Source organism: Anastrepha ludens, chromosome 3, assembly GCF_028408465.1.
Source record: "Anastrepha ludens isolate Willacy chromosome 3, idAnaLude1.1, whole genome shotgun sequence".
In the NCBI taxonomy this organism is placed as follows: domain Eukaryota; kingdom Metazoa; phylum Arthropoda; class Insecta; order Diptera; family Tephritidae; genus Anastrepha; species Anastrepha ludens.
Window position 1 is genome coordinate 131125805 of NC_071499.1, and position 23959 is coordinate 131149763.

General features: G+C 35.6%; 4 protein-coding genes across 9 annotated transcripts; 2 read left to right on the forward strand and 2 right to left on the reverse strand.

Annotated features, from left to right (window-relative positions):
- Nucleotides 1–4292: 4292 nt before the first annotated feature.
- Nucleotides 4293–4810, forward strand: LOC128859286 (uncharacterized). The gene is made up of 2 exons (XM_054096157.1): nucleotides 4293–4479; nucleotides 4548–4810. Exons 1-2 carry the CDS (start codon nucleotides 4392–4394, stop codon nucleotides 4778–4780), a joined length of 321 nt encoding a protein of 106 aa, XP_053952132.1. The 5' UTR covers nucleotides 4293–4391; the 3' UTR covers nucleotides 4781–4810.
- Nucleotides 4811–6139: 1329 nt separating this feature from the next.
- LOC128859287 (uncharacterized) lies at nucleotides 6140–8063 on the reverse strand. The gene is made up of 3 exons (XM_054096158.1): nucleotides 7979–8063; nucleotides 7731–7899; nucleotides 6140–6330 (listed from the first exon to the last, which is right to left on the reverse strand). The coding sequence occupies exons 1-3, from the start codon at nucleotides 8040–8042 to the stop codon at nucleotides 6252–6254; spliced, it is 312 nt and encodes a 103-aa protein (XP_053952133.1). The 5' UTR covers nucleotides 8043–8063; the 3' UTR covers nucleotides 6140–6251.
- Nucleotides 6200–23210, forward strand: LOC128859281 (uncharacterized). Of its 6 annotated transcripts, none has more exons than XM_054096148.1 (4): nucleotides 6200–6291; nucleotides 21003–21114; nucleotides 22730–22862; nucleotides 23019–23210. In XM_054096148.1, exons 2-4 carry the CDS (start codon nucleotides 21006–21008, stop codon nucleotides 23116–23118), a joined length of 342 nt encoding a protein of 113 aa, XP_053952123.1. In that variant the 5' UTR covers nucleotides 6200–6291; nucleotides 21003–21005; the 3' UTR covers nucleotides 23119–23210. The 6 variants fall into 6 exon arrangements, with proteins under 6 accessions (XP_053952123.1, XP_053952126.1, XP_053952124.1 ...); XM_054096151.1 differs by lacking the exon at nucleotides 6200–6291 and adding an exon at nucleotides 6351–6496; XM_054096149.1 differs by lacking the exon at nucleotides 6200–6291 and adding an exon at nucleotides 7830–7921.
- On the reverse strand, nucleotides 9285–12314 carry LOC128859285 (uncharacterized). The gene is made up of 3 exons (XM_054096156.1): nucleotides 11939–12314; nucleotides 10049–10181; nucleotides 9285–9764 (listed from the first exon to the last, which is right to left on the reverse strand). The coding sequence occupies exons 1-3, from the start codon at nucleotides 12033–12035 to the stop codon at nucleotides 9647–9649; spliced, it is 348 nt and encodes a 115-aa protein (XP_053952131.1). The 5' UTR covers nucleotides 12036–12314; the 3' UTR covers nucleotides 9285–9646.
- Nucleotides 23211–23959: the final 749 nt, after the last annotated feature.

The window sequence follows — 23959 nt, forward strand, 5'->3', positions numbered from 1 at the left end:
CCAAACTTACGCACATTGTTCAGTAAGTATGGAAAATGGGTTTCGTAAAGTTTGATTGTAATTCGGAGCACTGGCAACGGGTACAGCGTTCTTTTGAACCAGACATAATGTCGCTTACTTTTTTAACGCTTGGGGCGGAACTGAACTGTCAAATTGACAGTGTGAGTTACAATGGGTCTATATTTCTTTCTGATTTGGATGCCATAAGGAAAAAACGTAAGTGCAACATGTAAAAATTGTTTGTGAATTTTTTTGGAGTGGATTTTGGAACAGTGAATAATTTCTTACGAAATTTGAGAATTTAATGTGAAATCCGAATGAAATTATGTGTTCGTGAAAAAAAAAATTTTTTCGTTTTTTTTTTTTGAAAAATATAAATGGATAATGGTTAAAAAAGCTCCAATGCTTAATAAAACATATAAATTGAAACGAAAAATTCATGGATGATCAGAAAAAAAGACGATTGTTTCTTAGTTATTCATATGCGTTGATTTGAAATTTAGAAACAATCTTCTTTTTTCCTGATTTTCAATTTATATTTTATATTTACTCAAAAACAAATAGAAAGCGCTTGAATAAAGAATAAAGAAATAAATAATATGAAAACCATATATTTTCTGTTCTAAACCATATCTATTCTATTTTAGTGTGCCCAGCGAAGGGGGCGGGGTTTGCTAGTAATTAATACTTTATCAGCACATAGGCGCCAGAATGATTTTTAAATCAGCTTCATTACCTAACTTCATCTGCTCAAAATGAGTATTCGAACTGAATAGTCCACATCTGTCAAGTAAAATCCATTTTTTTACACCAAAGCAAGCAGACGGTTTTCAAAGCCAAATTGATAGCAATAAGCGTCGATAACTGTTCAAACGCGGTCGCAATGAGTATCCACATTCCACCATGGATATACCATGATTGGTAGGCGATTAATTGTTTTTGTTGTTGGAGGAGCTTTACCATGCTCTACCTAGGTTGGCGCATTACTTAGCTTTGTAATCGAGATCACGTGACGTTTGGATGTAGTCGAACCAAATGAAGAGAGATGTGAGATGAGTTGGTTTGTGTGAGCTAGTGAATATTTGATTAGTATCAAGTGCAGGTTCTTCACATCCTGCATTTACGTTTGATATGTCGGAGATTGTCCTCGATAAGTAGAACGTAGTTTGGCGCGTCTCAGGTGACAGTTAGAGCTCTGTATCTGAGTTGAGTACTGCTAGGTCTCCGATAATGCTATTCATAGTGTGAGGCTTTATGAAGTTGTTAATTAGGTTGCGATAGATGTCGTGCAGTAAGTCTGTTAGGTCCAGTTGTTCACGTACGTATTACTAAGACACTGTTTTATGTTGCCAAAACTTTATACTGAGGTGTCTTCTTACATAGCCTAGCAGAATTCTTCTAGCAGCCAGATTTTAACTAATTAGTTACGCTGCCTTTTTTTGAAAAAATACCTTGGGGTGATTGATAAACCCACCGAGTAAGCGATAACGGATAAGCTGAGGAAGTAACCAGTACTGTTACCGAGGAAGTACATTGTTTCGACATATCCGGAGGTATTTCCATTGTATATTGCTTATGCTGGCGGCCTACACTGCTCTACGTTATTTGCTACAGCTATTCTGATTCTGATTACCGTCAGCGGCAGTAAAAGAAGAGAGCATTATTTGTGCTATATAGCTTCTTGCTAAATGCTTAAGTTTGGTTCCAACTCTCTCATTTGGTTCCAACAAGATAGCGCAATTTCCCGCACAGCGCGCTAAAAAATCGAATTATTGCACTATCGACACCATACGCCCAAATTTATTGGGAAAAAAGTCTGAAATTGGACTGGTCGAATGGACCATGTAACTCGTAGCCGCGGCGGACATATGCCGGATATCATTTTCAAAAAATAAATGCCATGAAATTATCTGCCAGATTATAATAAAAAAATAGTCCCTCCAACAAAATTTCTGTACTGTATTATACATTAAGTTCTCAAGCTTTTAAAAACACAGCAGTTTATGTTGAAGCAAGGATCAGCGGCTAAAGAATAGCGAAAACTCTACACTTTGTTGGGCGTTAATGTTGAAGCTTCAATGAGAGCGCCGATCTTAGTGCTATTTTAGTTTTAAGGGGAAACAAATGGACACCGAAGAAGAAATGTTGTTGCTGTCTTCAAGAATTAATTATAATAATATTAATCTAAGTTCAAACTAAACGAGCCCAAGCTTTAAAGAAAATTTCGCTTATGAAAACTTCAGTGCACATATTGACCGGAGCGACTCGATCAACGATTTTCTGGGATGTTGTTGTTGTTGTTGTTGTTGTTGTTGTAGCAGTATCTTTGCTCTGTCAGTGTAGTTTAATCACCGGTCGTCTTCGTCTAGCTCATCTAACGGTAGGCCCAGGAAACTGGCTGTTTCGACGGGTTGGGTCCAGATGGAGAGAGGTGTTAAATGAGTGGGTTTGATGGGGCATGTGAAAAGGTGGCTAGTGTCGTGCGGGGTGCCTTCACATGCCGGACATATCGCACCCTAAATACAAAAGGGGCACAACTCAAAATTTTCCACACTCGAGCTAGACTTGTTTACAGTAGCACAGAAAACAAAACAAGTGACATATCACGCTGAAATTTGCCATGTAAGCTTATAACAGTCTTACCAAAAAACAAAAAATTTATTTTTGCCATATGTCATCCGCGGACCGTTTTATTGATAACGTCTCGCTCATATTTGAGGACAAGGTACATTTTGAGTTGTGACCCTTTTGTATTTAGGGTGCGATATGTTTAGAATGTCGGGGTCGATTCCGGATAAGTAGGAGTTTAACCTGCTACAGTATCCAGAACGTAATAGTGCCAAGGTTACGCGGGACTCTCGGGGAAGCTCGAGCTCTTCGTCTGCAATTGGTGGTGGTTGGACTCCGATAACGGCATTCGGGGGTCGGGAGCTCAGGAAGGTGGTAAGGGTCTCCCGATGAATGTCGTTTATGGCCTGTATGTACACTGTTTGATCCTGGAGTGGTCTGTCTGTTTTCTCCAGGATCTCGTCCACGTAGTTGAGGAAGTACCTCCTGATGTGCCTGGGAGGTGGCTCAGGCTCAAGCAGGTGTCTGGCCCTAGCAGAAACTGCTTGCTGAGCAGTTTGTTATGCTCCTTCCCAGGAAGCATGTGAGCCTCGTCATTCAGGTGTTGTATAGGTCCTTATTGCAGTATTTTGGCAGGTCTGGAGCTTCGTCCTCTGCGTATCACTGGTTCCAGGCGACCAGACAGGCGCAGCATAGTTAAGAACGGTCGGCCTATTGCTTTGAAAGTCGACAGCAACATTTCTTTGTCTTTGCCCCAAGTGCTGCCGGCAAGCGACTTGAGGACCTTGTTGCGATTCTGTACTCTCGTTGCAATAGCGGTTGTGTGCGCTGAGAAGGAGAGCAAACTGTCAAAGGTGACTCCCAATATTCTGGGGTTGTTTACCGTCGGTATTGGGGTATCATCGACGTGTACCTGAAGTTGCAGCTTGACCTCCTTTGTCCAGGTGGTTAAAAGGGTCGCCGTGGATGTGAAGAAGCGAGAAAGGCGGGCGAGGTATTCGTTTACTTTTGTGCATAGGCCATCAATGTCATTGCCCGACGCCATTATCGTGCAGACGTCGGCGTATGAGACCAGTGAGACTCCCTCTGGTGGCTGGGGAGGTTTCGAAATGTAGAAATTAAAAAGCAAGCGTGAACGGACACCACCCTGCGGTACTCTCTGCTTTTTTTCTCTGTTTTGACGTTTGGTCTCGAAATATCACCGACGAGTGACGACCACTCAGGTAGTTCGTGGTACACCTCTTCAGCCCTGGCGGAAGTGTCGACTGTAAAATGTCATCTAGTAGCGTGGCGCGGCTGACTGTATCGAAAGCCTTTTGTAAGTCCAACGCTACTAGGACAGTCCTTTGATCGAGTCGCTGGGCTCTTGTCGTTAGCCTTAGTTCACAATTCCGCTCCTAATAAACGCCATTTACGAGTAAAAATGTTCTCTGCTCTTATCGCAGCTAAAACATAAAACCACCCTTAAGCGTTTATTGCTTATTCCCCCTATAAATTTGCCTTTTCTTATTTATTATCAATATTTTTCCGCACGTTTACTGTTTTTTTTTTAATTGTCTCATTGCCGACTGTAGCTCAGTCTTTGTTCTCCTCTCAGCCCACCACTAATTCACTCATTGCACAAAATCTGCCAGTTCAGCTTCTAAAATAACACAAATGACGCCACCACGTCTCAAACCTCAGTTGGCATCACTTCAACAGATTAGCATTTGAAAAAGTAAACATTAAAAATACGCCGACAGGTTGAGTACGAAAACAGTCTATCAACAACCAGCTTACGCAGAAGACCTTGACGCTGTAACCAGTGGTAACGCAAGTTTAGAATGAAGTTTCTTGTAATAGTAAACGTCGCTTTGTGCATCGTCGCTCCAGCGCTTGCTGAGTCCTATTTGCCTAATTCGCCAGATCCAAGTGAGCTTTATTCCAAATAAATGCTTAGATAAAAAAATACTAATTAACTTTGGTCACCTCTCCCTCAGATAATCCCGGGCACTGCTTCCACCAGGAGCTGCAGCTCCCCATCAAACTGAATGAGAGCGTTAAACCGACCAATGCGGAACTATGCGCCGAACTGACTTGCCAAGAGGAGGGACTCATACGACTTACTCAGTGCCCGCGCGTGCAGCCAAGCTGTAAGGATTTTAAATATCTACCAACCGACTTTAGCAAACCCTATCCGGAGTGTTGCGAGCGTTACAAGTGTAATAAATAAGTAAATAAATGAATCAAATAGTTTATTGAATATCAGAGAGTTAAAAAATTTGTATAAGTGATATCATGGTATTGTATCTATATACATATATGTATGTATGTATATGTGTGTATACTTATTATTTGTATTCAAGTTGCTGAGCTGCTGCGCAATATCTACGTCTCACTTCAGCCAACTGCCTTTTCAAAGCTTGCTAGATGTGAGATGTCTGTAAGATTAGTTACACGTTTTTGCTTCAATTAACTGCACTACACAACACAAACAAAACATAGCAAAGTTCTTGTGATAGATTCTGGTAGAGAGAAAGAAAAACCGTGATGAATCGGCATAGGAAACCGCGTAATCGGACAACGGATTCTGATAGGGATGAGCCAAAAAAATTATGTACCCGTTTCGGCAGTTTGGAAATTTACGTCTAAATTTTTATTTTAGTGGCGGAAGTCAAAATGTTCATTCTTTTGCACATTATTATGGTAAATCAGCTATTTATATAGGTTATCCATACACTTTAAATGCTTAAAGTGCTTGACGGTCATTCTATATATTATATAAAAAAATACAACGGGAATCACGAAACACCTCCAAATTCGATGCTGCTTTGAGTTCACCATAACTTTTCGTGAAATTGCTATAGCTCGCTCAATTTCACCCCGATAAGCCTGAAATTTTGGCAGATCGTTGCAAAAGCGTGCTGCTTCGTCCAAATCTGTATTACTAACAGCCCCGAAAAATATTTAATTTCGATCAAATATAATATTTATTGAATTGTTTTCTAGTATTGCTCCCAATCATACTATACGTATATAAGATATGTATTCCCATCATCTGCACAGAGAAGAAAAAATTATGCATAATCTCATTGTTTATTATTACTTTAAGAAATGACACAATGTAACGCTTACTGTAACATTTTTTGAAAACCCCCCCTAAATCTGAGGGTCTGCGCACGGGCCTGGTCTATATATATATATTTTGGAAGAAAAATACAAACAAATACTCATAACAGAGAAGGGATTTAAATGTATAATGTATTAAAATTCTAATATAAATCTCTTACAACAACAAAGGTCAAAACTCAACTTGAATCCCAGAAATACATAAGTCAAAACGAAAAATGTGACAGCGTCAATTTCGTTAGTGTATTTTCACTTTTTTCTAATGTGGCAACCTTCAAATCGTCAATATATGTATATTAAGTATATTTTCTTTTGTCTCCTCTACCAGAACACAATGCCAAAACTTTTTGTTATTTTGGCAAATGTTTCCTTTTTCACACAATTTTATTTACGGTTAGAAAGTTTATCGTAATTGGGCAGTTATCGATGCACAGTTAATTGAGTATTTTATACACATATAGAATCACAGGCATTTATGGGAAATCCATTTTTATTTATTAAAATCCATTTTCAATCTACAAATTTTTCTCAACTTTTTTAATTTACTTTGAAGTGCTGCCTTATTTCTTCGACGCTTAACACTTGACACAGCAAGTGGGGAACAAAGATGTGAAGGTATGTCGGTTAATGCAGTCTACTTTGTAGTCAGTGCAGCTGAAAATTCAAGAAGAAAATTGAAGGAATGAAAAAACATTATTTTTTATTGAAATTCCAAGATATTTGGGTATTCGTTGAAGTAATAAATTAAATCGTTAGTGTTGAAGTTCTCAAAAAACGTTAATATAAAAAGAATTTGAAAGAAATTATACCACGTTTTGAAGTAAGCAGCTAGCGGTTTTCAATAATGGAATGCGAGCTAAACAGATTGCCCAAAGAAGAGATAATTTGTTTGGTATCCTATAGTGAATCACTAAAAGGAACAGAATCCTGTTGCTATCATATTTAAAAGTGAATCATATAAATGTTGGCGCCAATCACAATGAAGCGTTGGTCAGGTAGATCCAATGAGATATAAAACTCCTTGTTGTACCAGAGTTTTATAATACTTTCAAACTTCATTTGGTTATTTATGAGGGGGTTTTCATCATAAAAATATGTTTAGAGAATAGAACTCCACAGAACGACCTTTGTTAGGAATAACTTTTTTACGTTTAATATCCGCAGTTAAGCTCGAGCGAAGGACTAAAATATCATGCACAAACACGTATAAGGACAAACATATAAGGGCAAGTAAAACAAGTAGTTCTGATAATATGGCCATTAATGTAAGCTCCTCCTAATGGTTATGAATAAAAAATATGCTCCCAACAAATGACTCAGGTTAGGTTATGTACAGTTGGACTATTTGGGGTTAGATTCGGATGACTACTTTATAGAAACTTTTCGGAGACCAAAAGGCTCGTTATGGTGCCAAGAGAGTATAAAAAATTCGCCTGCATGGTTTCGAAAACCCCTCCCAGTTATTTCTGGCGAATCCAGTCAACCAAGCCAACCAAGAACGATAGATGATAAGATTTGGGCATCGGAAGCAAAATTTGTGAGAATACCTTTGGCTACTACGTCATAGGGAACTTCACAGCACAATTGTGCCCACTCATTCCACATGCGTTCTAATGATCTTCCAATATGGCCACGAGTTACATTGGCAGTGGCTGCGTTGATTTTTCCATACATCACCATCACAAACTCAGTTTTTGCCGACCTTTGTTGTTGATGCGGTATATCATCTCTATCCCTTATTACGTCAGCAAATTAGCTGTTTTCTTCAAATTTACCGATTAACGGTTTAATGTTGGTCACATATCTGCATTCTGTACATCGAGCAAGCCAACCAAACAAAATTTGTACTGGATAGGGCCCAAATAGTCTCGCAGTGATCTAAGATCATATGACTGGACATTCCCAAATGAAGTTTTGAATGGACTTTGCCTTATCTTCATTCAATTCAGCAGAATGATCCAACACCTTTCTGGGGATAGCATTTTATTTCACCTGCTCAGTTCAAATTTTTACTCTACTTATGTAATTATAAGTAAATATCTGCATATACTCACGATTCCACTTTTGTCTCATAAGTATCCAAACACTCCGCTCTTTGCAGGCACACACCATCCTCGCCGTTACCATAATCGATAAAGTCCTCGCCTGCCTTGATACCCGGAAAATATCTCAAAAATACATTGTGACCATCGAGTGCGGTGTAGCCACAGACTTGTTGCGATGCTGGTGGTATAGAATTTAAAGGGCGGTTACTTTATTTATTTGTTTTCATAAAAAATATTATTGCGACTTTTTCACTCACTTGCTTTGCTGCTGGCGAACAGACACCCAACCAAAAACAACAACAATAAATAATGTTTCATCATTCGTGACGCGTAGATCGGCGCTTGAACTGCGAATGATTTGCTTAATAAATTCGCGCACAACTTTATAGTATTTACAACAAAAACAAAAACAAATCAATAATAACTACACAATTAGCAATTGCAACTGATCAACGTAAATGGCCGATGAGTGATAAGCAAATGTGAATACTTAGAGAGTGCAATTCGCTAATTAAAATAAATATTAGCGGCGAGCATGTTACAAAATCATTGCAGATGCATTCAGATCTGTGTGATTCATATATATTTAGTTACATTATCACATTTGTATTGGGTGATGAGAAGGAGGAATTAATCGTTTTTTTTAGAACTGAAGCGAAAGTGCTAAGTTGCTTGACGTGGTAGAGTTCTACAATTATTAATTTTATTTAAAAATAGGACCAAAAAGTGAATTTTCAAATTTTGTTATTTTAAATTGCTTCTTAATTGAAAAAAAATAATTTTAATTTTATTTATTTTTATTTAAAAATGTTTTTCTTAAACTTAAAATTTGCTACAAGTTCGTTTTTTTTTTTGTTTTTTTACTACCAATCATTTTATTTTATACTTTTTAGTCTTTCCTTTATTTTCTAAACAATTTTGAGCTCACTTTACTTAATATAATATATTAGCAGCGACAAAAAACCGAAGTGTGTCTTCCAAACGTTACGCTCAATATTATAATTTTTTTTTATTATTTAGAACATTTTTAAATTTTTTCTATTTAATATTTTTTTTTTTTTTGTCAAATTTGTATAATTTTTTGTTTTAATTTTTTTTTTTTTATTTTGTAAAATTTTTGGTTTTCAAAATTTTCAATTGTTTACTATATAATTTCCAATTTTCATTTCTAAAACGTAAGGTCTCCGTAGACAAAATATTTATGAGCTGGGAATTTTTTTAATACTTTTATTTATTTTTTTAATTTTTCAACATTTTTCCTATTTTTATACAGTTTTATCTTTAGTTAAAGTTGGGATAAAGAAATATATATATGTATATTTTTTTTTAATTCGTAAAAAATTAAAAAAATATGCATATTTTTTTATTTATTTATAGTTTTCTGTTTTCACTAAATACTCCAATCGTCCATTTTCATAAAAGCCTGTTCTGAAAATTATAACCGAAAGTTTTATTTATTTGTAAAGAATATTAAAAAAATTTTTTTTTTGTTGGAAATTTGAAAAAAAGAAATAAATTTGAATTTTTTAACCATAGTAATTTTTTTAATTTTTCAAAATTGTTTCCTACATTAGTTTCTGTTTTCTAAATGAATATATAAGGTGAAATAGAAGAAAGATAAATAAAGTTGACATGTCCTTCGCAAATAAAAACAAAATTTCAAAATTAAAAGCAATTTTTCATCATTCGTTTTTTTTTCTTTTTAATATTTTTTTATTCTTTCAACATTCTGCAATAAATGTTCTTCATAAACTTCTACTACTCTACTACTCTACTCTACTTTTCTATACACATAAATAACACTCGTTATACGCCTGCAGAGCTGCGTATTTGTATAAACGTGACAAATGATTTAACACAATAACAACAATGACCATTTCGAAATTGAAACAATTAAGTTTCAACAATTAAGTCGCCATTACAAATTAAATGAAATTGTTGTCTGTTTGACACACTAAGCGCGGACAACAAGCTGGATATGCGCGCAGCATATCCGATTCGATGCGGCAAGTCTCGTTTGGTTGCAGGTTGTGGCGACCGCAGCTGGGAGGGAAGAAGAAAATTGAATTTAAATAAAATTTATTCGACTTAAGCTCAAACCAAATTTAAATGCATAAAAAGCAAAAGATAATGAAATTTTGATTTGATTTGATTTTTTTGTTGCCCGGCGACACACCCTGCATTTCGCAATATAATTTTTTATTGAATAATTAGCGTAAGGCACACAACGAACAGTGAGGAAACATAAATAATAATGAACCTCGTGCTGGATTTTTTTTTTTACGTTTTACTAATATAAATAAATATTTAAAATCGCGCATACTCACAATTCAATCTCGATTACATAATCTTTGCGGCAAAAAATCGATTCGCAGCGTCCATCTCGATTAATTGGTTTGTAAGATTGATTCTTGGGTATCGGCTGACGGAGCTCCTCGTAGTAGCATTGGCCCGGGTAATCTGAGGAATACAATAATAATTTTACTGAATAGAAAGCAACCAGAATGTATGATTTGAAAGGCGTAAAGGAAGGATAAGATGATCGACTTTTGTTCTCCGCACATGCACTGCACATCGTGGACATTCCCACGACAGTCGGTTCTACGTTACCGCAGCATTCCCCTACCATGCATATAGAGTATTTATGCTGTCACAACAACAGCAACAACGTGAGCATGCGAAATTTTGACACGATCTATCACCCTGGGCGTTAGCATTGGCTTCTGTACTTTGAAAAGCTTGCGCAGCCTAAGTATTTAACTTACAAATTTCATAAGGCCGTAAAAGTAGCTAACTCCAAGGTGGCGTGGTAAAGGTTAACGCTATGGTTACAAGGGTATATATGAACAAATTTTAGAAGGAAGAGAAGACTTGGCCATGACTGTTTGCCTGTCTCGATGTTCGTTCGTTCTCTTTCTCATTCATTTTCTTTTACGTTATTGCGTAAACTTCATTGCAAATACAAGGTGGGTTACTAACTATTTATTTAACTTAACATAATATAACTTGCCTTAACATAACTTAAATTAACGTAACTTAGCTTAAATTCACTTAAGTTAATTAAATTTAACTTAGGGCCGGCCGACTATATGGGAGACATTTACCTATGTAGTATTAACGAGTATTCCAGGTTAAACCTAATTGAAAAACTTTACAAAGCTATTGGTCCCCCAATGCTAAGTTCCGAACTTTTGTGAATTGACAGCGGTGATTTTTTTATTTTTAATCTGGGGTATTTGGAAATACATTGCAAACAAAATAAAAAATATCGAACAAAATAATGAAATGTGCATTACAAGTATACTAGAAAATTACTACGTTCAGTAAAATTATGAATTAATATCAAATAATGAGTTTTTCACTTCTATACCTACTAATGTTTATAAAAAAAATTAAGTTTTTACTTTAAATTAATTGAATTTTTTTATAAACATTTTTTTATTTTGGTTTAAAATTCATAATTTTAGAAATAAAATTTCTAAATGTGTTTTTTTTTGTTTCACACTTTCTTATTTTTACTTTTAATTTGCTTTGCCAAATTCAATTTTTTTTTTTAATTTTTCTAATTTTATTTTGAAATTTATAATTTTGGTTTCTGATTTACAAGATGGTTTCATTTTTACTTCTAATTTTATTATTTTTTTATTTTGGTTTTATTTCGATTTTGTATTTTTTCGGATTCAAGTATTTCTATTCTTACTTCAAATTAAATTTTTTAATTAAAATTTTTCAAATTTCATTTTAAAATTCGTAATTTCAGTTTTTGATTTATAAGAATTTTTTTCATTTTGGAATAAGATATTCTTATGTTTACTTCTAATTTTTTGACTTTTTTTATTTAAAATTTTCTTATTTTTACGCTTAATTTTCATTGCTCTGCCAAATTAAATTTTTTACAAGTTTACAAGTTTTCCAATTTTTTTTGATTTGAAATTCGCAATATTTTGGTTCACAATTTTTTTTATTGTTACTTCTAATCTCTTTGCTTTGTCAAATAAATTACTTGAATTAAAATTTGTTCTTTATTTTATTTTAATGTTTATAATTTTCGATTTTACTTCATAAATATTTATTTTTCGTTGTACGTTTTATTTTTTATTTTATTTTTACTTTTAATTTCCTTTGCTTTGCCGTGGATTTCGATTTCCTTTTTCTCTTAGCACAAACATTTCAATGAGTTTTTTTCAGTTGTAATGAAATTCACATTTTTTACGCACCTAGATGCACTGCATTACCGCGATAACGTAAGTCCCCCGAAACACTGTGGCCAGTCAAAATTGACATTAACAACAAAAGCAACAGAGTGGCTTGCATGATTTTGGCAGATAAAATAACTTTTTTGTTAACAAATTTGGTTGGAAAGCTTTTAATAAACAATTTATTTTAATTTTTTTCTCCTTCTTTTGTTTTTAGTTTTTCTTCCCAAAATACTGGCAACTATTTTTTTAGAAAAATATTTATGTATCTACGTATAAAGGTACTTGACACTTTTACTCTTTACGCTGCGGCGTTATTTTCGCGACTGGATAATGCAAAAGTAATTGTTGTTGCTTATATATAAAATTAATTATGGACCACTTATAGTTGGCGGAATGCGAAGTCAGTTGAAGACAATGAGATACTCGTAGACAAGCAGCAGACCGACCTGCATACAAACTTTGCTACCTAAATCATACACGCATATATATATACATACATACATACATTGTACTACTACAAACTACTCTTTCAGTCGATTTGTGGTCTCTCACGTTTCTTTTTCTACTTTTTATCTTCTTCTTCTTGCTCTAGTTTTGATTTTAGCGCACAGCTTTTGTTGATATTCATTTTTGTCGGTATGCTTCCTTTTGTTGGTGTTGTTGTTATGGTTTCTCCAGTTACATCGCCTTTGCTAGGCGTTGTTTATTGTCTTTGCATTGTTTAATTAATTAAGCTCAAGACAGAAACTGTAATTCGAAAAACAGGCGGGTGGGTAAATGTGACTGTCGCTGCGACTAGAGCTCGTAAAAAGTTATTTTTCTGTATAGGACAAACAATATGCTCACGATAATCCAGCGCCTCAAAGCGATTGAAAAGAAAAGTGAGACAAAGAATTTGCCAGCCTGAGCACACAGAGGAACAGTTTGAGTTCGTATTGCTGCTACCCTGTGAGAGCCAGTTGGCTGCCCATTTTTCAAACCAAGAACAGGTCTGCCACCCTTGAATTTACTCTGTCAGATGGAAATGAAGTTGTCTGATAATGCTTACTTAATGCTGCTTAGATACAAGTAGGAACTTTTAGGCACAGAGAAATGTCCCAGCTGCAAGCTCTCTTGTTCAGTCCATTAAATATATCTTTAAATCTGAAATAATTTTTTTAACTGCCAATAAAAACTAAAAATCTCTCTCATGGCAATGTCGTAACTTAATTTTCAAAGAAAAAAGTCTCCAATTAGTAAGCCCCGAAAGAAACCCTGAGCCAGACCTAAATTTCATCAGCTGCTGGGTTCTCAGAAAAAGAGCTGTCAAATTCTCTTATATAACATTTTGTCTCACCCAAGCCTGTGCAGGTAAACTGCTATTGTGGTATCGCAATGGATCGGCAAAGGCCTAAGTCAGTTGGTTTAAAGACCGACTATCACTTTTACCTAAGCCTATGCTGCCATGCTGGTAAGGCGTGCTCTAAACACCTAAGTTATTTTAAGTACATATTTTAACAATTTAAAACTTTCTTACTGGTTTTGTTAACAATTGAACTATATTTTTATAATAAGTTTACAAAGAAAGTGTGCAAATATTGCGAAACGAGCTGTTCGATTTTCAGTGACTCCCACTGCATATTTTTTGGAATAGGTTCTTTGACATTAAGCCAAGCTTACCTTTTTTATTTACATACATATAGGGTTTTCCAATAACAGGTGTTAGTGGTGAATGGATTGCGCTATCGAGAGATGATTAACGATTTTTTGTGGTCGGTACTGAGTGGTATTGATCTGGACAACGTTTATTTTCGTGCCACAGAAACAACGAAACCATTAATCTATTACGGGAAAAGTTTCGGGACCGTGTTATCTCTCGAAGAGGGGATCACAATTGGCCACCGAGATCTTGTGATTTCACACCTTGTGACTTTTTTCTTTGGGGGCACGTGAAAGGGAAGGTCTACGCCAACAGCCCAACAAACCTCAAAGATGGAATTCGTGAGGTTATCGAGGATATAGGGCAGCCACTAGCAATTCGGTTATGGAAAATTTCATGAAAAGAATATTATCCTGTAAGCGTGGTTGTGGTGGTAATTTGCCTGTATTATAATTTTCCACTATTAACGGCATACCTTCCTCTTCATAATAAAATAAACATCAAATCATTTATATAAAAAATAGCATTTTTCTTTGAATATCAAAATAACACCCCCGTTTGGAAGATCCTATAAATTTCCTGAAGTGAAGGTCGAAGGTCAAAGACGCTAAAAAAAATTCACAAAAAGACAATAGCATAAGTCGCGATTAAACAGAATTACACAGCTTACAGCACTTGAGTTGCGTTTGCAGAAAAATTAAAAAAAATATATTTAAACTGAAATAAAATAAAATACTGCCATCACATTTAGTTAAAAACGGAAATGTTTCACAAAATGTAATACAGAATATTCAGAGAAGTCATAAAATCAGATAAGTAAGCTGGAAACCAAAAACAAAATAAAGACAACAACAAAACATAAAAAACAGCTTAAGAAAAAAAGTTCAGCACTTGTCCGCTAGATTAACAACGGCAAACTGACAACGGTTTCGAATTAAATACACACACAAACCTAGTAAACGAAAACCTATACAAATATTCATTCGCTTATATACATAAATATACCCATGATTTATACAAGAATTAATGGCATTAAGCAATGTATAAAAATAATAAATAATTTGCATAATTTCAACACCTAAGTGACACCTTTCGCACTATGAGCAATTTGTTTTGTTTTTCCTTTATTAATAATTATCTACTTGGTGCTGGGTCAATACACCACAAACACTTCGTTCATTGCTTAGGCTTGATGAAAACATAAACATTTTGTGTAAATCTGCTATTAGCGATTCATTACAGTTTCATTTCAAGTACGCACTTAACGGTACTTGACGTCATGCTGGCAGTTGCGCGTCGAGTACACTGCGAAAAATTCAGAGAACATTTAAAAACGGAACATTTTCTAATACATTATATATCCATATGTACACGGTGGCACAAAATTATTCATCCCATTCCTGCTTCTGAATAACTTTTTACAAAATAAAAAAATTACTTAGAGTGATGGAAATATTTTTTTTACCTTTACGCATCCATTATTCGTCTTTTTGTATACTGCAGCTGCGCACATTCTCTGCAACATGCGCAGTTGTCACTATTCACAAGTTCTCTAAGTGTTTCCTCCACAATTTAAGCGTGCGGATGTCAGTCACCAGATCAGTGCCTTTGTTCTTACAGGAAAACGACTCGCTTCTCAAGCTTCTCGCCCTCACTTTGTTCGGTCTCTCGTTTCTTCATTCCGATAATACGTCTCTCTTCCTTTTACAGCTCCTGGTAGCGATCTTACATGGCTCGCGTTGCACCCGAACACAAGTCCTTCATTTGCGCGGCAGCGTGACATTCTTCGTCGTATCAATAATTTTTCCGGCTCGTCGAAATCCGATTTCTACTTCGGCGGCGGTATGCAAACAGCGGGAAATACGCTAAATTTGTTGTCGAGAAACATCGACACCCATCGATCCACCCTAATATATAGGTATGCCTATATCTACATATACCCATGTGCAAGTAGACCAATATTGCTTGCTCCGAACAGTCAGTTGACTGTGTGACTTGACTGAATCATTATACACGGTGGCGCAAAATTAATCATCCTATCGGAAGATTTATAATTTTTGCAATGCCGTCGTACATCAATCATTTTTTACACTTCTGAACTAAACAGTTGCAGTATACAAGCAGGCAAACAATGGAGCTTGTAAAGGTTAAAATAAAGGTTTCCATCACTCAAAACAGTTTTTTTTAAATGGTAAAAATTAATTCAATTAATTAATGATTAACTTTGCGTCACCTTTTCCATACATTTGTTAGCTGCCTACTGCTGGCGTGTTGGCGCTGTTGTTGTTGTGGTTGTTGTTGTTGAGGTGGTTGAACATTTCCATTGAAATACTCCTAATTAGTGACCAGCACGGTTTTACTACCACTGTCTCGTGTGATGATGTCTTTTTTTTTTGTTTGTTTCCAAGTCAGATCCATTTAGTGAGGTCCAAGTATAACAGCAAATCCTTTATCTCGATGTCTGAGATCTCCTTAATTTTTAGGAAAGGCTTACCGAAGGAGCGGAGTCGTGCCCTGGCTAGCTCCGGACATTCACATAAATAGTGGAAAAGACTTTCCTTCGCCCCTTCCGCTTGACAGCTTCTGCAGATAGGATTGAAGGGTAGATTGAGTCTAGCTGCATGATCCCCTACTTTCCAATGACCTGTAAGGGTTGCAGTGATGCGGGAAATGTTTGGCCGAGAACATCCTAGCAGGTCATTCGCCCTTTGGATTTTGTATGAAGCCCATGTGTTTTTTGTTGTAATACATGTAGTTATTTGCTTCCATCTTCTTTCGGCTAAAGCATGATAGTGTGAAGCAATGGATGCTTTTAATGTGTTCAGTGGGGTGGAGACTGCCACCGCCTCTGCTATGTCTAGTGTCGAACCTTTTCTTGCTAGCTCATCCGCTATCTCATTGCCCCGTATGTTCCTATGACCGGGAACCCATATCAGAGTAATTTCAAGCCAATGGCTGAGCAATTCCAGCTCCTCTCTACACTGTAAGACCAGTTTGGATGAAATGTAGTTGGAGTCTAAGTGGAGCCTTTATAGCTGCTTGACTATCTGAGAAGATAGTTACTCTTGCACCAACTTCCTTACAGAGCTCTAGGGATTTGCATGCTTCTCTGATCGCTAAAAGTTCTGCCTGGAGCACGCTGGCATAATCAGGAAGACGAATTGACTGAGATTGGTTGAGTGGCTCCGAATGGAAGACAGCGCCCACACCACAGTTCAAATTAGAACCATCGGTATAAATTTCGATATCGTGTCTTCCAATCACCTCTCCTTTGCTCCATTCGGTTCTCGGTAGAAAACGTACCGTAAAGCCTTTCTTGAAGTTAGGGACGGGGACTGTGTAGTCTGATCCGTTTTTGAGCAGCGAGGGTCTCTGTAGGAGGATTTTACTGTGACCGTACGACCTTGTTGTCCAACTTCCTATGTCTCTGAATCTCACCGCGCTACAAGTAGCTATTGTTTTAATGTGTAAATCTAATGGCAATAGATGTGTTAGAACATTGAGCGCTTCTGTAGTTAAGATACACGCTGTTCTTTGTATCTTGTTCAGCTTAGTTTTGTTGTATTTCCTTTCTGTTGCAGGCCACCAAACTAGTGCCGCATATGTTAGTATTGGCCTTACAATGGCTGAATAGGACCAATTGGGTAGTTTTGGTTGGAGACCCCATTGTTTTCCCAACATCCTCTTACACGTGTAAAGTGCTATATTGGCTTTCTATACCCTGTACTCTACGTTGGATTTTCAGCTGAGGTATTTTGCCTGTTTGGTTAGCGTGAGGGAGATTCAAGTTTGGCACCTTGGTTTTCTTGGTGAATAGCATCAGTTAAGTTGTTCTCGGGTTCACACTTAAGCCACAGTACGTGGCCCAATTGCTGAGTAATACCAGAGCTCCTTCCATAATCTCACTGATTGTGGTTGGAAACATTCCTGAAACCATAAGCACTTTCGGTTGAATTTGGTAAGGATGTTGTTAGCGACTAGTAACCACAGCAGAGGGGATAAGACTCCTCCCGATGATTATTCTAGTTTTAAGCATGTTCTCTATCCATTCGTTGAGACCTATGTCTATGCCTAACATATTAAGAGCCTCAATTATGGATCTTGTGGTAACATTGCTGAACGCCCCCTCTATGTCGAGAAAAGCAACTAGTGAGTAGTGCTTGTATTCTATGCTCCTCTCAATCGCACTTACAACCTCATGAAGAGCTGTCTCTGTGGATTTTCCTTTGAGATGGGCATGTTGAGACGGTGAAATCGTTGTGTCTGTAATCTTCTACCTGAGATATACATCCAACAATCGCTCGAGAGTTTTGAGGATAAAGGAGGATAGGCTGATGGGTCTGAAATCTTTCGCTGTATCATGACCGCGTCTACCAGCTTTGGGGATAGAGATCACCTTAACCCTCCTCCAGCTTTTTGGTATATGCCCTAGCATAAGGCTTTTTCTGAAAAAGTCCTCCAGTCGTCGTTTCCGAGTGTTCCACAGCATGGCTGAGAATATCCCATCAGGACCAGCTGCTTTATATGATTCAAAGTTTTTTATAGCACATAATATTCTATCTTGGGATACGATGAGATTGATTATAATGGGTGATAGTTTGGATGTTTGAATACTGTCACTATTGTTCTCAATATATTCTGTGTTGCCTGGGAAATGTGTATTTACAAGATATTCTAGTGTGTCGGCCGAGGATTTTGTCCATTCTCCGTTATCTTTCTTCAAGAAGGAAGGGAGGAGTGTTCTTTGAATAAAAGCTTGTCTAGTCTGACCGTATCTTTGGTTGATTCGATGGATCTACAAAAATCTCTCCAAGCCTCTGTTGGCGCTATATACATATGTATAACTTTTTGGGGGTCATGTGCGCAATCTGTTTTATGTTTCTGCTTTTAGTTTTCCAAGTTTACTCAAAATTAGTTCTTTACGTTCCTCACAACAAACCGGCTGAGCTTTTACTTAGCACTGCTTTGCCCACATATACTTACTTACTCACTCAATTTAGCTTGTTTTTGTTTGTTTAATTTTTAATCAACTTTTCCATCAACTGCTTTATAAATTTTATTAGGTCCGCATCTGCTGCATTGACATTATTTGCTAGGTCTTGTTTTTTGTTTTAATTGCTGCTCCATTTGACCTACATATGCCACCCTACTATCAACGCTATCAACAATGTTTCGATGAGTTATCAAAGAATATTAACGCATTGGGTTGTTAACCTCATAAATTTGTAAATGCTAAAAATCATATTTTGCTTATTTTCGATAGCATTTTTTTAACAAATATGTTTACTTATACATAAAGTACATCATAAAAATATACATACATATATGCCGTATGCTTGTTTTCACATGAGTTTCTATTTCCATATTTTGTACATATGTACACACGTATGAATATCTATGCGAGTGTATATTCGATTTTTCTACTCACTTTTCGGATTTTTTTCAATTTCTCCGTCATGTCACATCTTATGTGTTTCTCTCCTTCCCACGTTGGCCTAATATTTTACAATATGATTTCATTTTTACTTAAATATTTAAAACTAAATATTGGAGAATTCTTTTCCGCATATATAACCTCGCACGCTACTCAAATCGTTGTGATGATCTTCAGCATTTTAAGCGCCAATTATTAGTCATAAAGCCAAAATATGCACACATACATATGTGTACATGCATGTACATATGTATGGGTGTATATGTGGGAATATTGAAATGCTTGAAAGTATTTAAACTCAAATAAATAATATTTACATTTGTTCGATCATTAATATTTGCACAGCTGAATTTAGTAACACTTGGATCTTCTTCGTAAACGCAGCGTAAACCTTAGCGTGAGAGTAGGAAAAAAGATCCACTTAATAGTAATCAAAATAAAAATTTAGTAAGTAAAAATGAAATGTGTAAATAATTGTCAATTATCGCGAGAGAATATCAAGAAAAAAGTCGTAAACATTTAAAAGTGGAAGAAGTTAATGGAGAAAAAAATTTTTTAAAAATATAGTAGTAAAGAAAATAAATAAATAAACACTCTATATTCCAATCTACCTACCGGTTGTGCACCCAATGCGCATGTGGCACATTCAAAACGGTGGCCGACGATGCAGCCCTAGTTATATCTGGCATGTACCCGCTCCATAGTAGCAATAGAAGCTGCCCAAATAACGAGACCACAGAGGCCTATAGCTCGTCTTCTCGAGCATCAACGAATGGCAAGCAAGGTGGGATAGCTCTACAAAAGGGCCTTAAACGCACAAATTCATTCCCAACCGTAAGCTTTGGCTAACGCGGCCACATGGAGAAATGGACTTTTGCCCCAGTTCTTGAATGGGCATGGGTTTTCCATAGAGCCTTTGGATAACCTCCTTCGCCGGAGACAGACTTAGCCTGGTTTCAGAAGGCCAATTGAGCGTAGCGAGCTACTACAACGACTATGAAATAAAAAAATAAAGAAATACTTTTTACCAAGGCAAAATTAAAATAAGAAAAAAACCACAAACAGTATATATTTTCATAATTAAATGCAAATGACCTAGCATCATAACATTTGCAAATTATTATGGAAAATATGGTATACAGTGAAGTCTCTCTTGGGCGGTCACTCACCTCCAGTCAGCTTTTGTACGTCCAAGAGAGGTGTGTACTCAAAAGAGGGTCACTTCTTCAGATACATAAGATTTGGTATAGAAAAAAATGTCCGCTAAATGTAGGTGTCTGTCTAATAGAGGGGCCGCTAGGAAAAGTTACACTGTATTTAGTTGTTGTATTGCCGTAGTGTTTTGTTAATTCCACACAGCCAAGATATTTTTAAACTCAAATGCGAACTGCCCTAATACATACATTCACCTTCCACTTATATACACACGCTTTTCCAAGTTTTCAAACGCGAATGTTCTATGGTCCAGTAGTCGCACAGAAATGGCCCTGAGTCGGTTTAAGGACACTTCACATTAAATGAATTTTTGGGTTCATTGATTACGAAGCTGAATTAATTTGTCAAAATTCAAAATTCAATTCGATGGACGACTTTTAAAAATAATTATCCGATTTTAATCAAACCTCGTATAGGGTGCATTCCTATATCTAGATGGAGGTCTTAGTCCGGCTCGAGGAAGCAGTGCTTGCAGTTAAATGCAGTTGTGTTGTTTTACTTCATATCAGCCAGTCAAGTCGTCAGAGTGGTCACTGTTATGCTATTCATACACAAATAAGCCCGTTAGGAAATCATATTCCGCTACAGCAGAGACAGTAGAGCTCCGTTCGGTGGATAACCTTTGAGGGCCCTGCTTAGCCAAGGGAAGATATCATTAGGCCTGTATTTAAAATGTAACTGAGTTTCAGTTTCAACTTTCATAATACCATTGCGGCCATATTACCGTAATTAAAGCACAAAATTTTAATTAAATGTTTTTTAATTAAATGCATTCTACGCCTGTTCCATTTTAGATCATGAAGGAAAGCTTTAAAATGAATACGCTGTGGATTTTACTAATTTTCGCATTATTGCCGTTGTCCTGCTCATTCTCTACACAATACCTCGGTAATATGAAGCACACAGGTAAGCAAAAATGAGCAGTAAATTAATTGAATGCATTCCTTATTAAAATACCTGATTCGTACTGATCTTAGTTTTTCAAGAAAAGTAAATATACCAGTTAATATAAATATTTGCTTTTCATATGACAAAAAGAATAAAAAATCTGAGATATTTAAGAGTCATATATTTTTATACAAATTGAAAAAAAAAATTTAACTAAAGTAGCAGAATAAAGGTTGGTTTGCATAGAGATCACATGATACCTGCCCATAAGCGGCATTATTCGCACTTCGGATGCAGATTTTAGTTTGGTTATGATTTTTAATCATATCATCCGGTTCACCACTCTTCCTCTCAAATTTTCAACCACTAATCGTTATTTGATCAGTCTGTGAGCCTGTATATAAATTGGGACTAAGCTAAAAATTTACATGTATTCATTAAAAGCAAAATATTGCTTAAATCTCGACATAAAAATATTTAGAAAAAATGCAAAACCCAAAATTCAAAAACCGAAAATTTAATTTCGAAAATATTTCTACGAACCTTCGGTATTTAGAAGTCAGTTAACTAAGCATTTATATGTACTCGTCAATACATTATACGTTAAAAGGTGTGTTGTACAAAGAATTTGTAAAAAAACTATAACTCAAATTTATTTGGAAAAGAGAGTTTCAGCAAAATCGTAGTTTAAAAACGAAGAAAAGGCGATAAACTCTATTCTTATCACAAAAAAAGTACCTTCAAATAGGGGCCAATCCCCGTACTTCCAAGAAACTTTCTAAAGATTTTTTTCAAGAAAAGTATAAAAGTCAAAAATTTGAAAATTGAAATTTTTCGAAAAATAAAAACCAATAGTTTTGTATGGAAAATTACTAAAAAATATCTAAAAACTTTCAAGAAAAATCTAAAATTGAAAATTGGAATTTTTCGAAATTTTTCAAAAAATAAATTTTAGCTTTTGTACTCGAAGCAGTCTCAAAAATATACTTTATATTTGAAATTTTGTTTTTCATGTTTCAATTTTTGGAGAAAAATATGATTATATTATTGCTCATTTCCCAAAAAAATGATAATATATAGAAAAAAGCGTGGCAACCCAATTTTTTTTTTTTTTTTTTTCGGGAATGTAACTGGTATTATGCACATGACGACGTTGTTGTTGTTTTGTAGCAACATAAGCTTTCCTCATTCATAGTATACGGGAAAGCTCAATCGATTGAATTAAAAGTAAATTAAAGAAGGCAATATATTTTTTTATATATAGAAGTATTTTTTTTAAGGATCCCCTCTGCTACAAATAGTGAAAAAAAGTCTGAATCTGAAATGCTTGAAAAATAACTGCGCATGCAGGTGTCAAACCCTTTAAATTGTTGCAATTTTGAAACGACATGAAAAAATATATGAAGGACCTTAAATGCTTCAGCTAAATAAATATTTATGTCATTATTTCTCTAAATTCAACGTTTTAGTTTGAGTAATACAATTTTTTCTCTTAAAGAATCTCTAATTTAAAATTGTAATCTTGATAAATTTTTAACCTTAAATTTAAAAAGCATTGAACTAATATTTTTACTAACCATTTCATATTTTCTCTTTTGATGTGAAAAATATATTTTTTTCTTTTTTAATTTAGTTCTACCAGACCACTGCTACTATGAGGAATTAGAGCTGGCAGTGCCAGTGAATGAGACGCTGTATCCAACAGATATTGAATTTCAATGCATAACCGTTACCTGCCGCCAGGATCATGTGCTGCTGATAAAGCAGTAAGTGCAATATTTAATTTAATTATAATTAAAATATTACTGCATAACTTTTGCTGTGTAAAAAAAATATTTTTTGATTCAAAAGAAGCTTCTTCAACAGTTAGATTAATTTCTACCATTTTTCTGATTTTTTTTTTGTTTGCTTTTCTCTTACAGCTGTGACCGTTATCTGCTGCGACATGGTTGCATTGAGCAGCCACCTGACTACAGCGAGCGTTATCCCGATTGTTGTGCCCAAGTGAAATGTATTAATTAAATTATTTCTGAATGAGGAAATTTATTTAGTAAGGAATAATTTATGTTAGTGAATAAATGAAAATAAAAAACGTAATTATTATTTTCAACACACGTTTTGTGGAATTATTACTTACCACGATAGGCAACTTACCACAGACACCACCAACGGCAAGGCAAATTGCTTTCTTACTTCCGCCCTTTACAGCCGACCCTCCTCCCTTTCTATATGCCAAACCACTTTTGTTTTTGTATCGGAAAGTATTCTGATTTATTTGTATATTTTATTGTTTTGTTTTTCATTTTTTATTACATTATTTTGTATAAACACACATTAAATGACCACTTGACTTTCTAGAAAAAAGATAAAGTGGCAAAAGACGCTCTGATCTCACCAATCTCAGATTTACTTATCTCTACATATCGCACCCTAAATACAAAAGGGGCACAACTCAAAATTTTCCACACTCGAGCTTGACTTGTTTACAGTAGCACAGAAAACAAACTATGTGACATATCACGCTGAAATTTGCCATGTAAGCTTATAACAGTCCTACCAAAAAACAAAAAATTTATTTTTGCCATATATCATCCGCGGACCGTTTTAATGATAACGTCTCGTTCATATTTGAGCAGAAGTACATTTTGAGTTGTGACCCTTTTGTATTTAGGGTGCGATATATTCGAAAAATCCCCAAACCTACCGGTTTCGAGCGTTACCGAAGATCAACTGTCGTCGCTGCCAACCCAAAATTTGCGTCACGCAGTGTGCGTCTTTCACCAAACAAAAGGTCAAAAAAAGGTAAGATCCGTAGTAAACTAAGCTTAAGAAATATTTGCTGGAACACTAGACAAATTAGATA

What these genes read in the sequence shown, in the direction of transcription:
- LOC128859286 (XM_054096157.1), top strand. Translation starts at nt 4,392, where the DNA reads ATGAAGTTTCTTGTAATAGTAAACGTCGCTTTGTGCATCGTCGCTCCA. An exon ending in GCCTAATTCGCCAGATCCAA is followed by an intron (nt 4,480 to 4,547) that starts GTGAGCTTTATT and finishes CCTCTCCCTCAG; the next exon opens with ATAATCCCGGGCACTGCTTC.
- LOC128859287 (XM_054096158.1), bottom strand. Translation starts at nt 8,042, where the DNA reads ATGATGAAACATTATTTATTGTTGTTGTTTTTGGTTGGGTGTCTGTTC. An exon ending in GTTCGCCAGCAGCAAAGCAA is followed by an intron (nt 7,900 to 7,978) that starts GTGAGTGAAAAA and finishes CTATACCACCAG; the next exon opens with CATCGCAACAAGTCTGTGGC. An exon ending in TATGAGACAAAAGTGGAATC is followed by an intron (nt 6,331 to 7,730) that starts GTGAGTATATGC and finishes TTGAATTTTCAG; the next exon opens with CTGCACTGACTACAAAGTAG.
- LOC128859281 (XM_054096147.1), top strand. Translation starts at nt 10,619, where the DNA reads ATGTTCGTTCGTTCTCTTTCTCATTCATTTTCTTTTACGTTATTGCGT. An exon ending in AACTTCATTGCAAATACAAG is followed by an intron (nt 10,688 to 21,002) that starts GTGGGTTACTAA and finishes GTTCCATTTTAG; the next exon opens with ATCATGAAGGAAAGCTTTAA. An exon ending in CGGTAATATGAAGCACACAG is followed by an intron (nt 21,115 to 22,729) that starts GTAAGCAAAAAT and finishes TTTTTAATTTAG; the next exon opens with TTCTACCAGACCACTGCTAC.
- LOC128859285 (XM_054096156.1), bottom strand. Translation starts at nt 12,035, where the DNA reads ATGCAAGCCACTCTGTTGCTTTTGTTGTTAATGTCAATTTTGACTGGC. An exon ending in CGGTAATGCAGTGCATCTAG is followed by an intron (nt 10,182 to 11,938) that starts GTGCGTAAAAAA and finishes TGTATTCCTCAG; the next exon opens with ATTACCCGGGCCAATGCTAC. An exon ending in TATGTAATCGAGATTGAATT is followed by an intron (nt 9,765 to 10,048) that starts GTGAGTATGCGC and finishes CTTCCCTCCCAG; the next exon opens with CTGCGGTCGCCACAACCTGC.